General features: G+C 43.1%; 1 protein-coding gene across 18 annotated transcripts in view; it reads left to right on the plus strand.

The window, feature by feature from the left end:
* ANK3 (ankyrin 3) overlaps positions 1 to 27,392 on the plus strand; it is a 590,040-nt gene that overhangs the window by 518,080 nt on the left and 44,568 nt on the right. For 17 of the 18 annotated variants that reach the window (XM_084753969.1, XM_084753972.1, XM_084753956.1 and 14 more), the window contains 9 exons: positions 2,251 to 2,357; positions 6,869 to 7,093; positions 9,815 to 9,969; positions 21,263 to 21,474; positions 22,357 to 22,564; positions 23,989 to 24,085; positions 24,788 to 25,016; positions 25,919 to 26,044; positions 26,844 to 26,966. In XM_084753969.1, coding sequence (XP_084610095.1) covers positions 2,251 to 2,357; positions 6,869 to 7,093; positions 9,815 to 9,969; positions 21,263 to 21,474; positions 22,357 to 22,564; positions 23,989 to 24,085; positions 24,788 to 25,016; positions 25,919 to 26,044; positions 26,844 to 26,966 — 1,482 coding nt within the window. Of the gene's footprint in view, positions 1 to 2,250; positions 2,358 to 4,302; positions 4,336 to 6,868; positions 7,094 to 9,814; positions 9,970 to 21,262; positions 21,475 to 22,356; positions 22,565 to 23,988; positions 24,086 to 24,787; positions 25,017 to 25,918; positions 26,045 to 26,843; positions 26,967 to 27,392 lie in introns of all 18 variants that reach the window. The other variant, XM_084753955.1, reaches the window with a different exon arrangement.

Raw genomic sequence — 27,392 nt, forward strand, 5'->3', positions numbered from 1 at the left:
ACACACACACACACACACACGTCTTCTCTTATTGAATGCAGTGACATCCATTCTTCTTTCATGTTTGCATTTTCCTCGGACCTGAACAGTAATTTACATATAATTAATTGTTTTGCAGATTAACTTTTTTTAATGTCAAAGCTGTTATATTTTTTTAAGACTAAGGAGATAGCTCAGTCATTAAGGACTTGCCATGCAAGTGTGAGACCCATATAAAAAGTGAGGCTTAGCAGCCCATTTCCTCTCAAAGGCCAAAATAGACAACTTTTTTTTTTGGTATGGGGGTATTTGAACCTTGGACCTTCATACTGAAACTCTGATTGATATATTACCAACTGAGCTATCCAAGCTCTCCAGTTATTCAAGTATGATAGCCAAGTGCACTCTCTCCCTCTCCTTCTCCCTCTCCCTCCCCCCCCCAGGTGTGTGGGTGTGTGTTTCTCTCTCTCTCTCTCACACATACACACCCACATACATGTACTACATGTTATATATCTGAGTCATTTGGGGCGTATTCACAAATCAGAGATTTTCCTTGTTTGTCTATTGGCTGGTTGGCTCAGTTTGTTTTGTTTTGTTTTTGACGCAAGGTCTTATGTAGCCTAGGCTAGACTAAAAATCATTCAACAAAATACAGCAAAAGATGACCTTGAGCCCCTTTACCAGCCTCTAAAGTGGTGGTTCTCAACCTCCCTAATGCCAAGACCGTTCAATACAGTTCTTTGTCCTGTGGCAACTCCCTACCATAGAATTATTTTCATTGCTGCTTCATAACTGTACTTTTGCGACTGTTCTGAATCGTAAAACATCTGTGTTTTCTGATGGTCTGAGATGACCCTTGTGAAATGGCAGTTTGACTCCCACCTCCCCCCCACACACACCCAGGGGGCTGTGGCCATCTCGGTCTCTAGGTTCTGCAGTTTCATGTTGATGAACTCTAGTGGGCACAGTGACGTCCTTGTCACTCAGTGGTTCTTGATCCTCTGAGAACACAGGCTTTGGATCTGGGAAAAGGCCTTGAGTTGGTTTCCTTGTTTTCTTCTATTTCACTCTTTTTTGCTTTCTAGAAGTGTTGGGTTGTGGAGAAGAATTTGAACCTCCTGTGTCGATCTTTGGTTTCTTTTATTTTTTTCGCCTTTTCATTTTAATATTATTTTGGTGTGTGTGTGTGTGTGTGTGTGTGTGTGTGTGTGTGTGTGTGTGTGTACATGTGTCTTTACTACATCTCACTTTTTGTGTGGGTCCCAGAGGCTGACCTTGGGTCAGCAGGCGTCCGTAGAAGTTCTTTACTGCTGAGCCATCTCTTCTGCCCTAAATGGCCGTTAGAACTCAATCACATTTCTGTTGCGATGAGGCAGGTACTTTGGGGCCTCCTGAATCCTTGTTTGCAATCCTGGCCTTATCTTTGGGTCCATTTTTTCCCATTATGAGTTCTACAGCTTCATCCACTTTTTGGTGAAACTGCTGACAAGCTCTCACATGCTCAGTGGGGATTTCCGGGTAGGTTTTCAGCTTGCCCTCTGCGCAGCTCCACAGTCCAGCCTGTGTCCTCAGAAGACTTGCAGCATGCTTGAGGCTTGCCGACTAACCCATCAGAACCCAGCAGGCTTTCTCTTCCTCAGCAGCCATCTCTGTAGACACAAGCACCTGTCCGTTCTACGTTTACCATGGACAAACATCCCCAAGGTAGAAGTGACAGAAAGCCAAGCACAAGCTTCCAGATCTTCCACTCTCTGGAAGTTGGCTCTCAGTTCCTCTTGCCCTCTGCTACTTCAGAGTTTTTGTATTTTCATCAGGCTTTCTCGCTTGGCACTGGACCATTGTTATCCACAGTGACCCTTGGGGATCAGAGTCATCAGGACGGACTGCATTTTGAGAGTTGGGGGGAAAGTTTATCAAGGTGTAGGGTTAATTTGGATCAGACGTGAACTGACAAAAAGCATGCAAGTTGCCTTCTAAGGTTTCCTTTACCCTGCAGATGATGCCAGGGTGCTTTCGTAGAATTTCCACATGAAATATTTGATCAGTACACTTTATCTATTTTTCAAATGGTCTGTGCAGATCCTAATATAGACCCCCCCCGCCACCCCCCCACCGCCCTTCCCCACCGCCCGCCCGTGAGTAGGATTTACAAATTCCTTATATCGAATGTTACATTGTTATAAAGAAGTACAGATATACTTTGTATGTATAGAGAAAGCTGGTGTCTCATGTGGATGGTTGATGTCATGCACCGTTCTTCTTTTTCAGCATCTAACATTCACGAGGGAGTTTGATTCAGATTCCCTCAGACACTACAGCTGGGCAGCAGACACCTTAGATAATGTGAACCTGGTCTCAAGCCCGGTGCATTCTGGGTAAGTGCTCACACGTCATTTCTCTTTATTCCATTACACTCACATTGCATTTATTATTTAGAGTTATCCATGCATTTTGAAAACTTCCATATCTATGAATATATTCACCTACAAAATATACGCTCATTTGTGAGAGTGTGTGGTTTGCATATGTAAATCATTTAATAAGTATTTTGGGGACAAGTCTGTCAGCTTTTATTTCTAAAAATAAATTATCAGAAAATAGTTGATTAATGAAACAGTAACATTTCCTGACTGTTGTGATCTTTTTTAAATCTTTAAAATTCCTTTTCAATGAAAAAGATATAACAGTTATTTTTCTTAATTTTTTTCTCAAATGATGCTTTTTTTTCATATATATCTAAGTTTTCTTAACTATAAAATTACTAAATGGTGCACTGGGGAGATGGCTCATATAAGTACGAGGACCTGGATTTGATCCCCCAAAACTCACATTTTAAAAATGTGGGTGCGATGGCTCACACCTGTAATCCCAGGGCTAGACAGGCAGTGCAGACAGACAGATCACTGAGATCTGCAGGCCAGCTACCCTAGCCTGATGGCTGAGTCCAAAGCCAATGAGAGACTCTGTCTCAAAAAGCAAGCTAAACATGACCTGAGAAACAAAGATGATCTCTAGCTTTTACATGCACCAGTGCACAAAAGCACGCTCAGCCATATGCACATACACACAAGAACATGCTCAGCACCGTGCACACACACACAGAAACACACTCAGCCACATGCACATACACACAGGAGCATGCTCAAGCACCTATAACCACATGCGGACACATATTGCACACATGGACGCACACATGCACACATGCACATGTACACACATACATCAAATGTATTACTGACTCACCTCACTAACTGATACGGTGTATCCGTGAGCAGTGCACCTTGATGTTTTCAGTTTCTAGTTGTCAGATATCAGCCCATTTTAAATAAATGATTTGTTTCGTTCAGTGCCGTTTAAAAACAAAAAACGTAAACTTGAAAGCTTCCATTGACTTTGGTGTCCTTTGCATTCCTGAAGTAAAGTTGCAACAATGTTGCGTTACGTTCTAATTAGAGAAAAAGAACTAACTCTTAAAAGAAAGTAAATCTACCTTTAAAATGTCACATACCAGTCTATGTACCCAGATGTGCTGAAAGAAGCACAGTAAAGGGCTCCGCATCCCTGTCTCACAGCAGAAGACCGAAGAGTGACCTTCTGTGACAAGCGGGCAATGTACTTTTAGGTGCTGGAGTCTTTCGTATGTAATTCGCTTGTGAGATAATTGATAACCATATGAGTAGGAAAAAAGCGATTGCTAAAATAATAAATACTGGGCTAGTGAGACGGCTGGGTGAATGAAGCGCTTGGGCAAATATGAAGACACATAACCCATGTACAGCTCAAGCCGCGGCAGCACCTGTAACCCCAACATTCCTAAAGAGAGATGGGAGACAGAGACAGAAAACTTCTGGAAGCTAGCTGGCCAGCCGGCCTGTTGTTTGCAGCAGTGAAGAACAGACCCTACTTCAAACAAGGTGGAAACTGAGGATCCAGCACAGACTCCCACAGGAACCATATATGTACAAATATGCCCACATACATATAAGGAACATATATACATATACATATATAACCATATATATGTTGCACACATACACACATAAAACAAATAAATGTCTCAGGGTATATTCTTTAACCTCTCTTAGAGAAATAATGGTAGCCAGAGAAGTCCCTCTTGGAACTGAGAACGCTGACGCCAGGTCTTAGGATCCTGTTCTGCAGCATCTAAGGCAAATATTCGTTACAGGCTGTCCCACAAATGCTAAGTGCCGTGGTTCCATTTTCCGAGTTCTTCCTTTGGTTGTCATTGACATTGTCTGTTGCTTGCTTCTAATGACCGTACATTAATTTCTCCCATTTGCTTTCTAAATTATTTTGCAGCTACTCGTCTCCGCTGCCTCAGTATGACTCAAGGTGATAACCGTGTCCTTTGTGTATTTTCCATTTATGTGGCTTTCCGCCTCCCCCCCCCTTCCCACCCCGTTTATACGGCGTCAGTGTCTGTAGTATTGTCCGCACTCGTCACCCTGCTGTTTGCGAAACTAGATGCCTCCTCCGAGGAGCGGCTGTAGGGTCATCTGTGGCACTCGTGATGTAATCTCAACAGTAACAGGATAAAGAGATTTTTTTTGAAGCACCACCTCTGTGTGTTTTCTCCGAGTTTCTGCAACGCGTGTTGCATGTCGTTGGTCAGCTCTTGCACAGAAGGAGTTTGGAAAACAAATCACTGCACTTCACGGCGTCTTTGAACACTCTCGCCCTGCTTAATCTACTCCCGCCTTTCCTCCATCTGTCAGTGCTAGGAGATTAAAGATTTTGGACCGATAAAATGGTTACAAGCACCAACCATGCACTGTGTACTCCCGAGGGGCGCCCAGTAGGAGGCTCTTCTGGCTTCTCACTCAGTCCCTCTTAGGCATTCGCTCCATTTATTCTGATTCCCTTTATGGATCTTATAGTGGCCGGAATAACCTTCGTATGCTACCTTGAGACCACTCCGCTAAATGTCACTCTGTATTTCCATGTGCCCTTCCACTTATTGGCTTTAGTAGCCACGTCTCCCCTGTGCCGTTTCTAAGCCCACGAAGCCAACTTTTGCCCATAGATTGATGGAGCTGACATTGGTCCTGGGTTGGCTGTGTGCTAGGACTTTCCTGGGCCCTGTAGGTCAGGTGGAGGATATCCTGGGCCCAGTCTGAAGGGCTGTCTCTATTGCTGAGACTCAGCTATTGGCTCAGCTGTTGTCAGTGCGCAGTCCCTAATCCAGGCAAACACTCCCTTGGGCATCTCAACTAGCGTAGCCATAGTTTCGAGCCCGGAATTTGTGCTGAATCCTTCATAGGCCTAGCGATAGCTCATCTTCACCACTAATTACGGAGAGAACTGAGACTTTTGTCCCAGGCTTTATTACAGTACCTTTGTTATTGACTGAAACCAGCTGATGCTCCCATGTGCATGCACACACACAGTGTATAATTTGTGTGTGTTTATCTAAGAAAACGAAGCACTTCCGGACAATTTCAAATGAGCTGCAGGCCATTTTGCACTGGGGAAAAAAAAATAATTTCTGTGAAAGGCTGGATGACGAATGGAAGCCAATAGTCATTTTCTTTGAGTAGACTGGGGAAGAGTGTTTTAACTGTCTCCTTATTTCTGAGATAGCCTTCCCCTCTCCTGACTTAAAGATTCTAGAGACAAATATCTGTCAAGATAGCTAGAGTAACAGCAAGTGCACAAAGTAGCAGAGAGAAAAATAGTTAACCCAAAAACTGAGCAAAAGGTGAGTCCACTTCTCTGAGGAGCAGTTGGTTTTGGAGACGTACTCACTCAGCCAAAGGGCTCTCTCCATACTGTTGGCTATCTCTGTGGGGATGGCAGGCCAGTTTGCTTGAAGACGTCTCCCCTGCTCGAAAATGTGCAGCTACCCAGGGGCTTCAGACCTGCTGGCGGGATGTTAACGCTATGCTTAGATAAATACATAGAAAAGACTTTTGATGGATAGGATTTTTTCCCCCTTAAAATAATACTATAGGGAACCATAGCTCTTTCTGAAGATTGCTCTGTGGCACTACTTGAACCATGTTTGTGTTTTCAGCTGTAAAGCAGCACGTAAGGATGTGTTTGTGTTGCCATCTGTCTTTTGGTTTGTGTTTACCAAAGTGCTTATCATTGGCAGAGAAAACTTTCCGCTGACATTGCTACATACAGAAGGACGCGTTCCTTATTAGCTTTGGCATAATGGTTGGTGACAAACCCAGACGCTCTCAGAAGTAACACCTAAGTCCCACTCTGTTACCACATGGCATATTCACATAAAGGCGATTTTAATAGCTCTTTAGCCTCTATTATTTTTTTAACGGTCATTGAAAAGATTTAATCCCTTTCCATCAAAATCTTAGCAAACCTAGTTACCCACTTTCATTTTTATAGTTTCCTCTTAATACAAAGTTAAGAGTGATGGTATGAGTGAATGCCCTTTTGTTTTACAAGTCGTGTGTTTTATGCTACACTGTGGAGTTTCATCCTATGCGCACTGGAGTGAGATCCCATAAATAAGGTTAAAGGAGAAACAAATTAGAGTGAAAATGGCCCTTGACTGTCCCCTGAGCCATCCTCAAAGGCTACAGAGCGTGGTGGGCTTTTTTTTTTTCATTCATATCCCTTTCGTAGATACTTTTAATTCTAACTTGGAAGAATATTGCTGTTCCTTCTCTGCCTCTGCTCACTTCCTTGCCTCCTGGGAAGGAGCTTCTTTCCGTGGAAACCCATCTTGCCCTGCGTACGAGTTCGTTGCATGCACGATGTGACTCCACAGTGGTAATTTCCGACTGTTGTTTTGGAGAACGGGCAGCTGCCTCTTCCCGTACTTTGGCATTGAATTTCAAACTCTGTGCCGGGTCTACTTCCTGTCCGTGATGTCTTCCAATCTTCCTCCCCACCACCACAGGTTTCTGGTCAGCTTTATGGTGGACGCCAGAGGGGGTTCCATGCGAGGAAGCCGCCACCACGGAATGCGGATCATCATCCCTCCGCGCAAGTGTACGGCCCCCACCCGCATCACTTGCCGCCTGGTAAAGAGACATAAACTGGCCAACCCACCCCCCATGGTGGAAGGAGAGGGATTAGCCAGTAGGCTGGTAGAAATGGGCCCTGCGGGGGCACAATTTTTAGGGTAAGTTTCCCCAGTTTTTACTTTGGCCCTCTCACCATATCTTTGATTTTCTTCTTCTTCTTCTTCTTCTTCTTTAGTCCTTGCTAGCTCAAGACATTAACTCTGAAAACGGCTTGCTGGACCTCACTTGGGGACTCGGGTGTGATGTCATAGGTCACCAAGCTGTGTAATAGGCTGCGGGGGGGTGGGTTTCTTAACTCAGTCACTGGCCAATGCACTTACTAACCCAGAAGCATGCTTTCTGCCCCACGGGTGCGTGGATCCCTGCGGTCTCCCGTGGAAGTCAAGGCACCATCCTTAGGAAACATTACAGGCGCAATGCTGCCACCTCACCCTATGAATGGCTACCTTTGGGACATTGTCTCTTTAACAGTGACTCTTAGAGGCGCATAATCCGCTGTGGTAGGGTATTTTTTTTTACAAGAAGGAGAACTAGGTTTGCTTCTTCGTCGTCTGAGGTGGCCCTTGGCAAAGCAGGCAGGCTCTGTCGTGATGGACAGCGTGTTCACCGTCTCCCCTTCTCGTTTCTCTTCCTGCTGCATGGATGTTACTCAGTAAACTGCATCTTCCCACCCATCCTCCCCCTGTAAATGAGGGCGAGAGCTTGGTTAGCCGAATCCTGCAGCTTGGGCCTCAAGGAACAAAATTTATTGGGTAGGCTCTTCATAGACAAGATCAGAATGTCTACAATCTTTCTTTCCATTTTCAATTTTTTTTTTTCCCTGTCACACCCATGGTCTTATCTTCTTGTCTTAAGTTTGGGGTTTTTTTGTTTTTGTTTTTGTTTTTGTTTTATTTATTTATTTATTTTTATGCTTTCAGTCGATGTTTGTCACTGAAAGAAAACACCCATAGTGGCTTGACTTACTGTGCCATTGCCGCTATCCTGTGCTTTTGAAGCATGCGGGACCCACTGCAAGCATTCCTGATGGCTTTGTGCATCTGTCTTTTCTCCTTTAATTGAAATGTTTCCTTTCTGTGTACTTATCAAAACTAGACTGACCGTCTCATTTTAACCAGCATAAGAGAAGGTATTTGCAGCCTTTGAATCAGTGTTTGCCACAAATGCTCTGTGTGCGTGCGTGCGTGCGTGTGTGTCAATTTGGGAAGCACTTATGGTAAAGTGTAATCTTCTTATGGGCCTTAAGAAGAAAAAGAAGTCAACCAATGAGTAATATGTCAAGAACGCAAGATATTTAAAGAACTGTGACTGGGGGCAGCAGGGTGTTCTGTTAAGTTGTTGACTGTCTTTCATCTTGTTTAAGCTGAAATGTGTCATTGTTTGTTTGTTTGCTTGTTTGACTGTGTTTTGCCTTGGCAGTCTGCATGAAAAGCCTGTTATGAATTGTCCTGCTTGGCTGTCCCCTTGGTCAAAGGCCCTGTTCATACCTTCTCTCCAGCATTGTTGAGTGTCCTACACAAAGCCACAGAAACAGTATCGGACACCTTAACCTGCAAAGATTGTATCTTGTTCTCAAAAAATAAAATGATGCCTAATGTCTAACTGTTATAAAGTATGTTTTTAAATTAGGGGAAATTTCACAATAACATTAATAACACTGCTAGGGCATAGTTGCTGATGCTTTTGCCTGTTAAAGGATAAAGGCATTATAAAAATATTTTTAAATTTGGATTATTTATAATAATTTCACCAAAAGTAAAAATTATGCCATTTATCAGTCTCATTTTAAACAAATTCCTTTTATAAGTAACCAGATATTCGTGTTTATTTGTGGTGTTGATCTTTGCAATAATCTCTCCTCATGCTCTGCCCACCCAAGCCTATACTTGTTGCTCCCATGTGTGGATAAACAGCTAGGTTAAGACAGGGTACACACGGCCTCTACAGAGAGCACTGATACTGTCTATAAAGCATCATTCGATAAAGCTGCACAATCCAACTACATAACCTGTGTGTGACTGTGGTCTGCTCACTCCCATCCATCTTTCCTAGTATTTACCCCGCAGCTCCGTAACACTGAACAAAACGATTTCCCGTGACTTGATTGGCGATCTTGAATTTGAAGCCGTGCTCTCTCATTCATTTGAGAAAGGACAGTGTCAAGAGTTAACTTCTATGAGAATTCCAAACATACATACGCGCTCTCCCAGAATGCCCCAGTATCTCCGTATAGGAAAGTCAGGTCAGGCAATGACTCTACCCTTCCACCTATTCAAGAACGGTTTTAGCTGCAAACCCATGCAAACTGTTGGAGGGACTACTTTAAGGCAATGTCTGTTTTATTGCCGAGAAAGAGAGAGAGAAAAAAAAGAGAATGATCTTCCAAATTAGGGTACATTTCTTTTTTTAAAAGAAATGACTGTGTCCTTTTAGCTCATTAGCATCTCATATAATATAATGGTTTTTTAAAACTTTTTTTTTTTTAATGGACCAGCTTTCTTTCTTTCTTTATGGCCTATTTTAGTCACGTTTAAATTCTTTCCTATTTATGCATTGAATTTTCTCCCATTCGGTTTGACGCCCAACACACAGTAGGCCTTCAAGAACTGTTTGTGGATGAATGACGGCATGTTATTGAGCTTGTAATATTATTTAATTAGCAATGATTCTGCAGCTTTGAGACCATTCCCAACCCAAACAGCACCTTTGATTTCAAATCAATACTGTAAATGAGATATTTTTTTAAAAAGTATTCTACTACAGATATATTTAACTTGATACCAAAAAAAAAAATATCATGTGGCATTTTTGTTTTTTAGACCTGTCATAGTGGAAATCCCTCATTTTGGGTCCATGAGAGGAAAGGAGAGAGAACTCATTGTTCTCCGGAGTGAAAATGGCGAGACCTGGAAGGAGCATCAGTTTGACAGCAAAAACGAAGACCTCACGGAGCTGCTGAACGGCATGGATGAAGGTAATGATGGACGGGCGGAGAGCAAGGCAGTGTGTCGAGTGACTGGAGTACTGCCTGCCCATCGCATGATGCAGGATCTGGGATCTTCAGCATCTGCTGTTCTTTTCTATCCCTAAGGCATGACTGTACATGACTCCGTTACACTCCAAGCACCACTATATTTCACGGACAAATACCCTCACAGTTCTTTAATTTTTTAAAAAAATATATTTATTTATTTATTATGTGTATGGGTATTTCGCCTGCATGCACAGTTATGTGCACCACATGCATGCCTGGTGCCATGGAGCCCCTGGAACTTGAGTTAGGGACAGTTGTTAGCTGCCATGTACATGCCGGGAATTGAACCCAGGTCCTCTAGAGGAGCAGCCAGTGCTTTTAACTGCTGGGCCATCTTACCCAGTTCTTTAAACTTTTAATCCAATTGATCAATCTTTCCAAGACCTAAGAACGCTTTTTTAGTTCAAAGAGTCACACGAGGGTAAAAATAAACAAACAAACAACCCGACGGATGTATACAACACGTACCTACAACATAAGCATTTATGTTTTTGGAATTTTCACTCTATTTTCTCTTAACTTACTTTACCATCTTTCATACATTTTTTTTTAACCATCTCTTGAGCTATACTGGTTTTTGTAAGTTTCAAAGCTTCTTGGAGTCTATGTGTCTTTTTTTTTTTTTTTTTTTGAGTCTATGTGTCTTGATGTCTTCTTCGAGTTAGCAAGGCTAGTGTGTGGCTACAGGTCTCTTTAACATACATTCCTTCTTTATGGGAGCTTCTGGAGGCATTAAGGAAGGGTTGCGTGTGGATGGCCTTGAACACCTGACCCTGCTGCCTTCACCTCCTCAGTGCTGAGGTTACAAGTGTGTGCCACCCATGCCTGGCTCACACCTTCTTGAGGTTTTGTGATGCTTGGACCCTATTAGTGTTTCTTAGTAAAGGGTGCTGTAGAAAGAAGTTGCAGCTAATTGGTGCAGGTTCCATAGCTGTTTTGCATAATAGTGGAGATCTGTTCCATAGAATCACAGTCAGTTATCATCATTTCATTCCATAAAATCAAAATCGTCTCTTTTATCATTTTATTCCCTGTGTTTGGGATTCATCCACTGGGGCCACTTGTGGCTTCAAGCTGTGGGCTGTGGAGGAAGACGGATTTGGGGTTGTTAAAAGAATGACTGAGCAAATGTCTGGACCCATGTGAGCCTAGAAACGGAAATTGTTCTCTTTATTTTTAGAGAGTTCCCATTAAGATGAATAAATAATTATGGGAAGCCCTTAGGAAATATAGTGCTTAAGCTTTTAATAAATATCAGTTATTGTCACCACTGCTTTCATCTATAGAAAATAAAAGTACTGTACCAAAAATTCAGTATAGGAGAGAATTCCCATCAACTATGCCATTTAAAGACACCCATGCCTTGAGGTAGAAGAAAACTGTTGAGTGTACACTGAAAAAATGCCTTTCCACATAGAAGTTTCTAAAGAAAGCATAGCTCACAAGCTCAGCAATTGTGTTAGTAGTAGTAGTAATTATTATTATTACTAGTAGTAGTAGTAGTAGTAGTAATAGTAGTACATGTGTGTGTGTTTTGCTAGCTGTGCATGTGTACACCACATACATGCTTGGTGCCCGAGGAAGTGGTGAGCATTCCTGCGGGTCATGGGAATTGAACCTGGGTTTTTCACAACAACAACAAGTACCCTTAACCACTGAGCCAACTCTCCAACCCCATCTTATTCCTCTTACTTAACAGACCACAAAACAGACATTCATAGACACCAAGTGACACTCCCAGTTTGCCTTGCTGAGCAAAGGGACAATAGGGCTGAAATCCAGAATTACAGCTGAATCCCACATGTTTTCAAAAATGCACGTCCTATGAGAAGGAAGGTAATCCATTGGTGGAAAGTTCTAGAAGACTCTAGATTTGGTCCAGATGAGATTTGGCCAAGACAAAGTTCCTGTAAGTCAGTCATCTAGTCAATGAGTGCGCATTATCTAAGGCGTGTGCACATGGCTGCTAGGCAGGTAGGGTTTCTTAACTGCATTTTTAAAGACCAGGTGAAATTTTGGCTCCATTTTTTTCACAATGAAAAAATGTAAAAAGAAATATAAATACTTCCACATTTAAAAAGCCAAGCACTAGAGCCCATTAGAGAAAGATGTTTTAAATTTTGGTCATGTATTCAATGATTAATAAGGATGGGAAAAGCACAAATGGGAAAAGCACAAGCCAATCTACTCTTACTGTCCTCAACCTGACAGTTTCTCTATCAAGTGTTATATATTGTTTATTGCAAGTAACCCCACCCCACTCTCACCCCCTAACACATGCTTATTATAAATGTCTTGTTTGTTTGTTTGTTTGTTTGTTTGTCTTTTGTTTTTGGAGACAAGGTTTCTCTGTGGAGCCCTGGCTGTCCTGGAACTCACTGTTTAGACCAGGCTGTCTGGAACTCACTGTGTAGACCAGGCTGTCCTTGAACTCAGGTCCCTCTTGCCTCTGCCTCCCGAGTGCTGGGATTAAAAGGCGTGAGCCACCACCGCCCAGTTTACATGTCTCCTTTTAGTGATTCCCTTCTCCATAAGTGCGCCTCATTTATTATTTTACAGTCTAAATTCTAATAAGCCAGTCTTTCTCCATGCACTTGTCTAAAAAAAATACTAATACCCGATGTATTTAATACCATCTTAGCCACTATTTCGGTCTCTGGTTTTTACTAAGCAAGGCAGCTATGGGCGTTGGGGAGAGATGCCCAGTGGATAAAGCACTTGCCATGCCACCATGAGGGCTGGATCTCAGAGGCCCTGAAAACCTGCCCAGGCCTGCCTGCCAGCGGCCTGCCATCCGAGCACTCAAGAGGCAAAGATAGGCAGTCCCAGAGGCCAAGTGGCTGCTAGGCTAGCCGGAGTTGGCTAGCTCCAGATTGAGCAAGAAACCCTGTTTCAAGAGTGTAGAGTGACTAGGGAAGTCGGCTGACCTCAGCTCCAGGCCTCCTCTACATGCACACACACATGCAAACACATACATGTGCCTAAAGGGGCGGGGGAGGGGGCAGGGAAGAGTTGTAAAAGTCAGGAGGTCTTTATTGTCTTAACACATGCAGAGTTTTCCATACACACAAAATTCATGGCTAGAATAACTTCAGGGATCCACAGGTCCCAGTAGGGGGATAGTTTGCCCAGTGTGATGTTGACTTTGGCATGATGATGCCATGGTCCGTGGAAGTCATCGAGGCCAGAAGTCCCAACCCGGGCTCACCACTCACTATTGTGTGGCTGGAACCAATCTCTTTACCGTTCATGTAAGGGCACCTTGGAAGGACGCCTTGCAGGTAGCTGATGGGCAGTGGATGTGCTGGTACATGTAAAGTTCTTACAGAAGTGCCCGCTGCATAGACCCACTCACACACAGCATGCTACCTCATAAGCTGTACACAGAGTACTGGAAGTCTGACACTGGCCTGAAGTCAAAGGGGCATATTGTCAAGTTATCTGCCTGAGACAGTTGTATCTTCCAAGTGAGCACCATTTCCCAGGTGCACAGACAGGTCAGGCACTTACCACTACCTAATTAAGAACAGTAAACAGATGTGGATCTCCAAACCCCAGGCACTTCCACACCCAGTTGCCTTTCTGGGCTGTATATTTGCCGCTGCATACTCTCAAGTGACGCATTCTCATAGTGAAGGCTTCTTGTCTTGACAGCACTCAGGCATGCCTAGGAGGTAGTGTTTGATTGCCTTTGGGCTTGCCTGTGAGAGAGTCCCCTTACCCACACCCAGCCATTAGGTTAACTGAGGTGCCCTCTGAAGTAAGTGGCGCTGTTCCCTGGGTTCGGTTCTTGGATTGTACCAAAGGAGAAACTGAGCACAAATATTCACTGTTCCCTGCTTCCTGGCTGGTACAGGGGCTTTAAGCTCCTGTCATGATAAACTCTACCTTTAAACTATAAGCCCTTACTTCTAATGTTCGTGTGTGTGTGTGTGTGTGTGTGTGTGTGTGTTTGTCTGTCTGTCTGTCTGTCTGTACATGTGTCCTACTGTGTGTGCCTGTATGTGTCCACCCCAGAAAAGGCCACTGGGTGTCCTACTGAATCACTCCACACCTGTGAGACAGGGTCTCTCACTGAACCTGGAGTGAGGCTTCCATTGCTCCTGTAGGCTGACCTCGCCCAGCAGTCCCCAGCTCCCTTCCTGTTTCTAACCACACCACCCACCTCCTGACGCCCAGTCCTGAGATTACCTAGGCATGCCTGGCCATGCCAGTCTCCGTAAGTGGGTACTGGGGTACAGGGGTCATGCTTGCCCTGAGCCGCCTTCCCCGGCCCCTGCTCCTATTATTGTCAATCATCAGTGATTATGTCAATGACGCAGCTTAGCCAAGCTGTGTTGAGCCAAGCTGGGGTTGTTTGGGTATGGAGGGACCTGCCCTTACCAGCTCAGGTTTCAGGTGACAGCAGTTTTTATCTCTAGGGATCTTATCTCTCTCTACCTTGGCAGAAAAGAGGATGTTGCACATGACTAAACAAAGTACACACACACACACATATACACACACACTTCCTGTCACCAAGCAGTGCACCACACTGAACCCTGAATCCACACTGTTAGTTTAATGAAAATCTTAATTAAGTTCAATGCCTGCAAAATCCAGTCCTGTGAAATATTCATAGTTATGTCAGATGCGGAAGCCTGTGTCCCTTTCTCCTCGTCGGTCTCTAATTTACAAATCAAAGCCCTTGAGAAATGGCCTAACTCCCACAGTCCCCTGTGGTAGCCACAGGAGTTAAGTAGCAAGTGGCTAGAGTGAATCTGATACAAATTAAAATGTGATTTAAATATAACCCACACTAGATAGAAGAAGACTAGTGCCCGCTTCTAAAAAAGTATATTAGAAATAAATTTCTAGGTTCAAAATTGTCAGTTGGTTTCAATACATTTTTATCAAGCTTGAGACAAATGGTAATTTTAAAAGTGCCAAGTCATGGTTCAGCAAGGAAGAAATGCGGTGCTTTGCACTGGCTGCACGGTACACATCGCCATCTGCTGGAATTATACGGTAGTAACAGTTCTAAAATATTTTCCAAATAGGAAAAAAAAACCAAAAACAATAACAAAAAAAAGTTTTTCAACTCAAGGCTGCATTTGAAGTGCCCAGGTAAATAAATAACAACTTACTTCAAAATCTCAAAACAAATGACAACACAATCTTTACATATTTTCAATCTGTCTCCCAAAACTGGTATTTTAAATAAACGGAATGAAGACTATTGCATAGGGAAAGAAAAGGAAAAATGTTCCAAAATAGTCTCTGAAACCTGACGCTTGGGAAAAGAAAGTTGAGCCAAGCAAACCAGCACTAGTAGTTCCCGCTCTCATATGGTCTGGGTATGGGGATTTGCCAGCAAAGAGACACCGTGACCATCAGTGGGTCAAAGCAATGACTTCGGACATCTTGTTGCTCCATGAGTCAGACACAGGCAGGCTTGGCTACTGGCATCAGCCGCCTGCAGTGTGCTGTGCCTGCAGAGGCTGGTGTGCCCAGCCCAGCAGGTCTAAGCCGCAGCTCCTGGGTGCAGTGCATGTGATGGACAGCCGGTGGGTGGCAGTTAACTTCAAGGCACTCTCCATGATCCAGTTTCGAGAAGTGTAAAGGTATATGTATGTGCAGTACTAACAGTTTAAAAGTTTGACGAGAGGCATGATGGGATTTTTTTTTTCTGAAAACAGTGTCTTTATCCCCACAAATAGCTAAGTAAGGTGAGCGGGGCATGCAACTGAGCAGAAATTAGACCCTAGAACAGAAATATGTCATATGTATTTCTTCCCTTAGACCTCACACTCACACCAACCAGGTAGCAAACAGCACTTGAGAGCAAAGGCACCAGACAGACACGGGCGCTAGGGGCTAAACACAGACCACCAGGAAGAGCAGGAAGCGTTCTCAACCCCTGAGCCGACTCTCCAGCTCCTGGGTTCTAAGGCCAGGTATAGGTTGAGAGCCCACTAAGACCTTCCCTACTGCACACATCAAGCTTAAGGTCTGCTGAGCTAAGTGGGGGAAAGCCAACTTTCAGGCCCCAGTGTAGGACAGTCATGTCAGGGTATCCAGTGTGAAACAGTAGACCAGGACAGTGGTTCTCAACCTGTGGGCTGCGGCGCCTTTGACAAACTTCCATCTCCAAGGGAAAAAAAAGTTTACATTATGATTCATAACAATAGCGATGTTACAGTTATGAAATAGCAGTGAAAATAATTTATGGTTGGGCGTCACCACAACATGAGGAAGTATATTAAAGGTTTGCATTGGGAAGGTTGAAAACCGCTGAGCTAGGGTGTGAGGGTGACACAGGTATCTCATTTATGGTATAGGCTGTCCTCTGGATATTTTCTCTGTACAAGGGAGACTATCTAAGCAAAGATTTTTGGTTATATGTTCCTAGTTCTCTGTTCTAAAAAATAGACCATTTAAAAGTCCCAATGCTTATAAATTCACACACACACACACACACACACACACACACACACACACACACACACACCCCACAAAGATATTGGTATTGTCAGACTTAATTGCTGGCTGACTGGTTATCTGACTCAGCTACTGGACTTTTGATATCTGCAATACAAAACTCTGAGAAGGATTGTATATTCTCTTGAGTTTTGTTTTGTTGTTGTTGTTTTTTTTAATTCCCTTAGGCTATTCCCTAGACAGTAATTTGAATTATAAACACATAGACATAACAGGCCTCACTGTGGATTAACAGCTAAGAAGACCTCTTTTTCACACATCAATTTTTCTTAAAGTCTCTTAAAAATCTCTTCTGATTTTTTGTGAATGTGGGCGTGTCTGTGGAGATTTGAGTACATCTTTTAGGAGCTGAGTCTGTCCTTACCTAGTGAGTCCCATGGACTTGGGTCCTCTGGCTTGTACAGCAATCACTTGTGCTCACTAAGCCGCCTCACTGGTCCCTACACAGACCTCCTTGTAACAATGACTAAAGGAGCACACGATGGCTAGTTCTTTCTCTGTGTATTTTAAAGTGCCATCTAGAGTCTTCTCTCTAGAGGGGAAAGCGTTTATACTTCCCTCCCTGGTGATTCCCGGGCTTCCTGGTTAAAGCAACAACCATCTCACAGCCCTAGCTTAGTTTAACGCAATTACACACAATGGTCAGTTCATCTTTTGTGAAAAGAAAACCAAGCTTTATAGCGCACGTTAACTCCAGGGACAAAAGCATCGAGGGAAGCTACCGCGGACAGCTGATGCGGCCATAAGTCACAGCATTGTGGAAGCCACGAATAAAAGTTAATTTTGTTTAAAAAATAAAATAAAAAAAAGTCCCCACTCCTAGCCCTCGCCCACATCTGGTTCCTTAGTAGCTTGTTTTCTTTTCCTTTTTCTTTTTAATGTAATGTTTTAATTACCGTATTTTCCAGCATATAAGACAACCCCAACTTTAACTTTTCCAGTTAAAATATAGAGTTTAGAATATATTCACTGTATAAGACCACCCCTCTTCCAACACACACCCTGTATAGTCAACTCGGGCTGCAAACTCTATATTTTAACTGGAAAAGTTAAAGTTGAAGTTGGGGGTCATTTTATATACTTTAAAATGCAGTAATTCTTTGAGAATGTCATACAGTTTCTCCCTCCACTTCCTCCTAGATCTGCCCCCACCTTCCCACTCCCTCCCAACATCATGCATCTAATCTCCCTTTATTCAAACATCTCAACTGAGCAGTTAACTTGTTTTCAAACATTCTGCTGCATCATTTTACTGCTGTTTCAGCTCCCTTTTGAGAATAAACTACAGCAAAATGTAGCTTTGCTACTTATCATACTTATATGCTTACTATTATTGTTACACAGGTACTATCCCATAATTATTCGCTTTTTATGCACTTTGGTTTTGTAAGTTTTATTTGAGTGTGAGAGCATGCACATGTGCACCCAAGTGCAATGCCCATGGAGCCCAGAAGAGGGCATCAGATACCATGGAGTTGGAGTTCCAGGTGGGTGTGAGCCACCTGGTGAGGTGCTAGGAACAGCACGCCAGGTCCTCTGCAAGGGCAGTGAATGCTCTTTACCAGAGCCATCTCTCCAGCCCCCTACCTCCCTGTGTACAGCTTTCTTCTTTCCTCTCCATCTCTTTTACACATATTACATGGAGAGGTACATAGTTACATTTAAAAAAAATGTGGTCATTTTTTTAATTGTTACCTGTTAGATAGTAATACTATTTGATATAATGATATATCAGACTTCTTTGCATATGGATTAGAAACCAACCTCTTGCTCTGTGTGGTGATTCGTGCTTATAATCTCAGCATGTGGAAGGCAGATGAAGGAAGATCAGAAGTTCCAGACCATTCTTGGCTACGTAGCAAGTTCAAGACCAGCGTGGGCTCTATGAGTCTCTGTCTCAAGACCACAAACATCTGGGCATGGTGGTGCACTCCTTTAATTTCCCCCAGCATTTGAGAGGCAGAGACAAGCAGATCTCTGTAAGCTCAAAGCCAGATTGGCCTATATAGTGAGTTCCAGGACAGCCAGGGCTATGTAGAGAGAGCCTGTCTCAAAATAACAAAACAAAACAAATGAAAAAGACAAACAAACCTAGAAGGGGGGAATAAAAGATGAGCTCTCCATTAAGCACTTGCTTGCTGTATCTGAAATGCACATGCACAAATTCAACTTGGATGGCTTTAATGTCTGTCAAGGACAATGCAATAGAAGTGTACTTAGGTGGCCTCCACTGCATGAAGGAGCAGGTAGCCCGTTAGTTCCCAGGATAAAACACCGTGCACGTGCATGCGCACATGCACACACACACACACACACACAAACACACACACACACACACACACATGTATGCTCAATAAATGTGCCTTATTGCTACTCTCCCAAAATATGCCTACCTCCCCAGTAGGTCCAGAATGCCCTGAACAATCTTAGGACACACTGGTCCTTGCTAGCCGAATTAGGAAAAGCCTACCTATTTGAACGCCATTTGATGACAGTCTTTATGAAGCGCTCGGGCCACTTTGCAGGACAACCCAATGGACAAATTGGTGGCTGAAGTAAAAGTTATCCACTTAGTTGGTGAGGATGCTGCACAGCCATTGACACAGATGATCTGTACTTTCTCACATGGCAGCAGGAGCTATGAACTCTGGGAAATCACTCCCTTGAGTAAGCTAAGTAATTGTGTTGGGGAACTTTCCTCCCGGTTGCAAACACTTTGCAGTGCTTTCCCGACTCCTTACTTTGCTGCTCTTCCAAGCCGATGTAAGCCCTTGCACTATTGCTTTATCTTCTTCTTAGCTTCACAGAGTGGAAGTTGACGCTACCAACACAGACAAGAGCATCATGTGTCTGGGATGAGCCTGGTTTTTATTTCCCCTTGTCAACAATGGGTTTGATCCATCCAACTCACCCATTTCTATTTGCAACAAGTCCTGACCCCAGCCCTGGGCAAAATTGTCCTCATGGGTGGACAGTGGAGTGTATGGGGGATGAGGCCCAAATTAGCAGTAAACAGTGCAGTTTGGGAGTTGTCCCTTTATCCATGGGTGACACCCTCCCACCTCCAGTGGCATCTCTTGTCCCTGTGAAGTGACCAATGCGGAGCTCAAAGGTTCCTTCTCCAGCTTTCAAGCAATGAAGCTTTGCGTGAGCGTACCAAAAACAAACAAACAAACAAACAAAAAAACTTGTAAGAAAATGGGATTTCTAGGTCCAAGTAATTTCATTTTGAATGGATGGGTTCCTGATTATATTCTGTTTAATTTTTAACTGTATTTATTATTGGGGTGCTGTGACACACATGTGGTGTTCACAGGGCAACTTTTAGAGGTTGACTCCCTCTTTCCTCTGCGGGTTCCTGAATCAGACTCACGTTCATCTGCAAGCACCATCTCACGGGACCTCGATAGTGTTCTCAAAGGATCACCACCATCAACACCTACCTTTGATGAACAGGCCACACAATTTCCTTGTAATTTTCCAATTCTTCAAAATTGGGTGCTTAATTTTAGTGGACTGGACAAGTGATGTGGGGGGGGGGAGAGGAGTCATTCTTGGTTTTTTAACTATGTCTGTGTAAAATGTTGAATTTGCACATTGTATGTTGATTGACCATTTTCCAGCTTCAGGGAGTTTTACTGCTCCTAACACTGTTCTGTTGTACACTAGTGTGACACTTGCTCTAAGCCTGGTGACCCAAGTTTGATCTCCAGGAGAGAACCGACTCCCACAGTTGTTCTCTGAGTTCCCCGTGGGTTCACACACACACACACATATATAAATGAATATAACTAAAAAATTACCCCTACCCAACAATACTTTTTTTTAGATTTGTGTGTGTGTGTGTGTGTGTCTGTGTGTTTGTATGTGTGTCTGTGTGTGTTTACGTGTGTGTATATATCTGTGTCTCTGTGTGTCTATATGTATGTCTTTATGTGTCTGTGTGCATGTGATATATAATATATATCATAGCTATGGTATATATACATATATGCACCATATGTATACATGTATGTGTACACATATATACCATATCTAATAAATAGAAAGGCACTTGACTATTAAGATGAGGAGTTGAACCCTGCACAAAAGACAAATAGTGTGTGATCTCACATGAATGGGAGGTAACAAAGTTGCTCTTCCTCAAATTGAAGGTAGAGTGATGGGCAGGAGAGGCTGGAGAGATGAGGGAGAGGAGAGCAGTGTACAGAGATACAGCAGACAGGGTCAGAGTGCTCTGCTGTGGCGTACACTGTCCTGTAGGGGACCACAGAGGACAGTGGTGTATGGTACATTTCAAAAAGGAAGCATTTTGAAAAATTTTCGCCACCAAAAATATTTGAGGAGATAGATAGATAGATGTGAAGTGATTCGTGCACTACATAGTGTGTATGAGCTGAAATGCCTCACAGTACCTTGTAAGTATGTTCAGCTTGCATGCTTTCGAGTATCAATTCAAATTTTAAAAGTTACCTTCTAGGGTCTGGGGGTATGCCTCGGCCGTCGGAGTGCTTGACAAGTGTGCGAGAAACCCTGGGTTCAGTCCTCAGCACCCCAAAACTAGACATGGTGACACATGGGAAAGTCAGAAGTTCAAGTCCGTCCTTGGCCAGCGAGTTTGAGGCCAGCCTGGGCTACATGAGACTTCCTGTCAATAAGCCATTTTTTTTTAATTGTCTGAAACACCATTAGGTATCAAAGTGCTTTGTGCAAAGGTGCATGCTCATGGTTTTTCACCCTTTCTGCCTTCCAGAACTTGACAGCCCAGAAGAGCTGGGGACAAAGCGCATCTGCAGGATCATCACGAAGGATTTCCCCCAGTATTTTGCGGTGGTTTCCCGGATTAAGCAAGAAAGCAACCAGATTGGACCGGAAGGCGGGATTCTGAGCAGCACGACGGTACCGCTAGTCCAGGCGTCTTTCCCAGAGGGCGCCTTAACCAAAAGGATCCGAGTGGGTCTCCAGGTACTGACCACAGAGCACGGGCTTTCCAAGTCCTCTGCGCATCTTGCTCCGGAAGCATCACAGTAATTCCTTGAGAATTAGGCCATTTGGGGGCTTATTGACATATGGAACTTGTTCCGTTAGCTTACTGACTGGTTTAAAGTCTCAGTTGGGGCTAGGGAGGTGGCTCGGTTGGTGAGTGCATTCTGAGCAAGCTTGAGAACTCTTAAATTTTACTCCCGACTCCCATTTTTAAAAAGCCAGGTGTGGTGGTATGCCCTGAGTATGGGGGAAGTGTGAAAACAGGAAGATCATGGCCAATCTTGACAAACTGGTAGCTCGAGATTCCATGGAAGACCCCAAGTGGTATAAGTTATGCTTGCGTGACTAAAATTTAAACCTTCTGAATTATCCTTACCTCTGAGAGCCTGTTGTTGTTGTTATTGTTATTATTATTATTATTATTATTATTATCACTACTACTACTATTTTATTGTTGTTGTTGTTGTTGTTGTTGTTATTATTATTACAAGGTGATTTTGTGAGGCTTTTTGGTACATCCTGCACAGAGTTAATGTATACAGAGGACACTCTTGCTTTCCTTCTCTTTGCTCTGAGGTTTGGCTTTCTCCTTCCAGCAAGCCAGTACCATCTATTCCCCTAAGGAAACTGCTCCTGCCCATGTCAGGGTTTTTTTTCATTTCTCTTCCTTCCTGTAACAGTGAGGGAAAAGGGTAAAGATAGGCGTGTATTTTCTTGTCACATATCCTCTCACCATTCTTGATTAAAAACTACATCTTCTGATTAAATTAATAATAATAATAATAATAATAATAATAATAATAATAATAATAATAATGTGTACTTTTATTTAAGGCATTCCCTCCCCCCTTTTGTCTGTAGGCTCAGCCCGTTCCAGAGGAAATTGTGAAAAAAATCCTTGGAAACAAAGCAACATTTAGCCCAATCGTCACCGTGGAACCAAGGAGGAGGAAGTTCCATAAACCAATCACCATGACCATTCCGGTGCCCCCGCCCTCGGGAGAAGGCGTGTCCAACGGGTACAAGGGGGATACCACGCCCAACCTGCGTCTCCTCTGCAGCATTACAGGTTTGAATCCTTCCCTGGGGTGACTCCCATCTGCCTGCAGTGACCGTGTGCAGAGACACAAAGAGCAGAAAGCAAGAAATAAGTCACGTGCTTTCTTCCATCCACTTCTGACCGATCCCTGGAAGAATTGCCATTAGGAACTGGGCTACTGGTATATTTAAAACTCAGGGTTGTTTCCAGACAGGAGTGTATTAGTAACCAAGCTCTTTTGGTATCATTGAGGTGTTCCCGACTGAACTGGAGTGCTTAGGGAAAAGTCTTGGCAACCATGACAGAGGTAATCCATCCAACGGCAACCATTGGACAAGGGAGGAAAATGACTAAGCTCCGGGGGAAGATCCTCTGGGGTCTGAACGGTTAACAAGTGTTGAGGATGCCCTTGGTGTCACACAATATGCTAAATGGGCAGGCCTTAGGACACATTTGTTGTGTGAGGTACCTGGAATCCAGACCTCAAGCCCAAAAGATGGTTCGGGCAAGTAAAGGGACTTGCAGACAGACAAGCCTGACAAACCTGAGTTCAATACCCAGAACCCACATAGTAGAACTGAGTCCAACAAGTTCTGACCTACACACACACACACACACACACACAAATGCAAATAGAACTATAGAATTCAGACCTCAGTTGAAGCTTTGATTTTCCCTGATTGGTCACTGAGCTCACATCAAAGATGAACAAAGTAAAGGTTTCATCTTATTCTTTGTGTCCATCTGTCCTGGAAAAGTGCTATTTTTCTTGATAATTTCCCACCCCACTTGAAACAAAGAAAGAAAGAGAGAGGGGGGAAAGAGGGGGGGAGATAGATCTATTTGAGACACTCGGGAAAGGGCTCAGTGGGTGCTGTGCCTGATGTGTGAGCATGATCCACAGCACGCACTTGCCTGTAACGGCAGCACTGGGCAGTCGGAGAGAAAGTCAGGCAGACCTCTGAGCTCACTGGACCAGCCTGCTTGAATCAGTGAGCCCCAGATCTAGCGATAGATCTAGTTTCAAAAAATAAGGCGGACGATGAAGGAAAACAATGTCTACCTGTTGCGTGCAAACACATGTGGACATTCATGCAACTATGCCCGTATACAAGCATGCAAACACACACACACATACACACACACCTGAAGCTACTAAGTCCCCGCAGTAACAAATTGCAACGATGACAGGCTTAATAAGTCATCCCAAATTTAAACCATCCCTGGTAATCCAGACAAAGAGAAAATAGTACACACATTTGTGAATTCCAGCGAATTCGCCAGTTAGCAGGTGAAAGTATGAACGAGAGCAGAGGCAGTCTCCTTTGCCGCAGTGCGGAACCGGAAGCAGTGCGTATGTAGCTGGCCAGTTAGCGGCTGCCAGAAGACCGGCCTAGTGATGGGTGGTTAGGCTGCTGGATACGATAAAGTCACCCTGTCTCTGCTGTCCGCAGGGGGTACCTCGCCAGCTCAGTGGGAAGACATCACAGGAACAACCCCTCTGACGTTCATAAAGGATTGTGTGTCTTTTACAACCAATGTTTCAGCCAGGTATGGAAGGTGGAAAATTCCAGAAGCACCATGGAATTCATTTTCTCACCTTGTGGGAAGTAAAATAAACTTGCTGCCAATAGTGTGTGTGTGTGTGTGTGTGTGTGTGTGTGTGTGTGTGTGTATGTGTCTGTGTGCGTATATACATATGTATATATTTATCATACATTATATGTGTGTATATTTATAAATATATTTATGTTTATTAAATAAAAATGAATAATATATATTTATAAGTTAAATATATTTATAACTTAAAATACATACATGTATATTATTGACAGCAACATTTTATTATATTTTATTATATTTTATTGGCATCAATATATTTTTGCATAGATAAATATATATTAAGTTTATGGGAGTGGATAAAAGATCCTTGATGTTTGCTTAGAAAAATTATTATTGAGGTATAAAGTGCCGTTTGCTTGATAGAAAGCTAAATATCTTTGTCATTTAAATACACGTTTATAATGCTTGATTTAGGCTCCATTAGACTCTGGTGTTTTTCATCTTATTTCATAATTTGATTTTTTTTTTATGTTGGGGATAAACATGCTAAAAAAATTTTGCTCTACCAGGAACTCACACCCCCACCCCCAGCCTCTAATTTTCATCACTGTAAGTTCTTTTGGATTTATTTTTGGACTTTTGTTATTACTGGGTTTTGTTTCTTCATTCCTGCCCTTTTGTTTTTCTCAGATTCTGGCTTGCAGACTGCCATCAGGTTTTGGAAACTGTAGGGCTAGCCTCACAGCTGTACAGAGAGTTGATATGTGTCCCCTACATGGCCAAGTTTGTTGTTTTTGCCAAAACGAACGACCCGGTGGAGTCCTCCCTGCGGTGTTTCTGCATGACGGACGACAGGGTGGACAAAACTCTGGAGCAGCAGGAGAACTTCGAGGAGGTCGCCAGAAGCAAGGACATTGAGGTACTGGGCTTACAAGAGCGTGTGTCGGTTACCGCGTTCCCCAGACATGGGCTCATCTGCGGGCTGTCGTGGCGCACATTGCACAGAAATATTGTGGACAGTCACACTCTATTTTAAAACTTTGAAATGGGTTCATCCTCAAATTATTTAAGTGCTTTGGGTTCACCTCAGCTGGTTAGGGTGGAATGCTAATGAATCTGAACTATTCTCCTGTTGTCTGAACGTTTTTTGTTTGTTTGTTTGCTTGTTTTTGTTTTTTGTTTTGTTTTGTCATCACTTTCCACACACAGGACCACAATTTTTTTTTTTTCAAACCCAGAGATCCCATGACTATCAGACCGACCAAAGAGAATGAGTTCAAGGCCAGCCTGGTCTCAAAAAGAGAGAGAGAGAACAATCTCAGTCTGCATAAGGAAATGATGTCAGGCATTTTCTCTTTCGTGTTTAAAACTGTTGGAAGAGAAATGTAATTTGGTTGTATATGTTTGTATCTGTAAATAATAGGCACAAATTGTGGCTGTAAGATTGTAAGTACCAGATATGGGTTTTTTGTTTGTTTGTTTTGTTTTTTGTTGTTGTTTGTTTTGGTTTTGGTTTTGGTTTTGGTTTTTTTGAGACAAGGTTTCTCTGTGTAGCCTTGGCTGTCCTAGAATCGCTTTGTAGACCAGGCTGGCCTCAAACTCACAGCGATCCGCCTGCCTCTGCCTCTTGAGTGCTGGGATTAAAGGCACGCACCACCACCACCCGGCCACCAAATGTGTTTTCAAAGCTAATAACCCCGTACAAGTAATTTTTCTCATAATGATATAAATATGTCAGTCTTTCAATGCTATTTGACTTAAAACTCTCAAAAGTTTTCCAGATCAAGTTGACTTTAAATTGTGTTTCTTTTACCCTGGAAGGTTCTGGAAGGAAAGCCCATCTACGTTGACTGCTACGGAAACCTGGCCCCTCTTACCAAAGGAGGACAACAGCTTGTTTTTAACTTTTATTCTTTCAAAGAAAATAGACTGCCGTTTTCCATCAAGGTAAATATCTTAAATATAGATCCTATGCATTTGTTTTTTAAAAGTCCCAAGAGAATAAACTTTTTAAAAAATTATTCCACCAAATATGACTTAAAGAACAAGATTTTGTTGTAGTTCCACCAGGGTGAATTTTCAAGCTAGTAAAACTTTATCTTTGGTAAAAAAAAAAAAAAAGAACATTCAAATACACACACACACACACAAACACACACACATGTATGTGTGTGTATATATATATTTAAATTTAGGAAATGGAACCCAGTATAGTGGTGCATACCTTTTATCCCAACACTTGAAGAAAAAGAAGCGGGTAGATCTTTGTGAATTTGATGCCAGCCTGCTCTTCATAGTGCGCTCCAGGACAAGCCAAGTCTATATAGTGAGACACGGTCTCAAAAATGTACCAAATTATAAAAATTATTTTAGAAGTGTTTATAAAATGAAACAACCCCGGCCAGAATGGGCCACATTTAGTTAGCTTTGGTTTCTGTTTCCATGGGAGTTCAGGCACAGTCAGGAGGTCCTCTTCCTCACCTCCTGTGTTTCAAACACCGACACTTCGAGAAATTTAGTAGGAAGACAGAAAATGCACATAGCTCAGGGTGGCTTGTCATAGGAGACAGGCAGGTGGCCATCCTATTGGTTAAGCCAGGAGCCGAGCCTCTGCGCCTTGCCAGGTACATCCTGGCTAGTACCCTTTTCCTCCTATGACCGCTTGGTAAAAACAAACCATGCCTCACCTTTAAACGGACCAGAAACTGTCTCTTTGGGTAATCATCAGTTACCCAAATTCTCTTAGGTTAGAGACACCAGCCAAGAGCCCTGTGGCCGTCTGTCTTTCCTGAAGGAGCCGAAGACAACAAAGGGATTGCCCCAAACGGCTGTCTGCAACTTAAATATTACTCTCCCTGCACATAAAAAGGTATCTTTTAAAACTGGTTTATTTCCACCCTCACCCTCACCCCCACCCCCGAGTCTTGAGGCATTGGGCCCTTGGTATGTAATTAAGGAATGCTTTGTGACACTTGGAAAGCCCCTGAAACCCGAGTCGTGTTAGTCTCTCTGTGTGTGGTGTCCTGTACTTTTTGAGTCTGTACGATGGAGTCCTCTGTTGACCGCTTCCACTGGTAGCTCGTAGATCTTTATGCTTCTGAGATGATTGCCACACGTTAACTTGCCGTGGATGTATGGTCCGTGATACTGTTTTTACTGGCTTCTTTTGATTTGCTTTGCTTTCTAAACCAGCTTGCCTTGTATGCTCCCCTACCCAGCCCTTTTTCATATCCTGACACTCTTTTTCCCTGCTGTCCATTATAATATTCCTTGTCTCTGCAATGCATCTTGGGAC

The sequence above is a fragment of the Acomys minous genome (assembly GCF_964271855.1).
Source record: "Acomys minous genome assembly, chromosome: 13".
In the NCBI taxonomy this organism is placed as follows: domain Eukaryota; kingdom Metazoa; phylum Chordata; class Mammalia; order Rodentia; family Muridae; genus Acomys; species Acomys minous.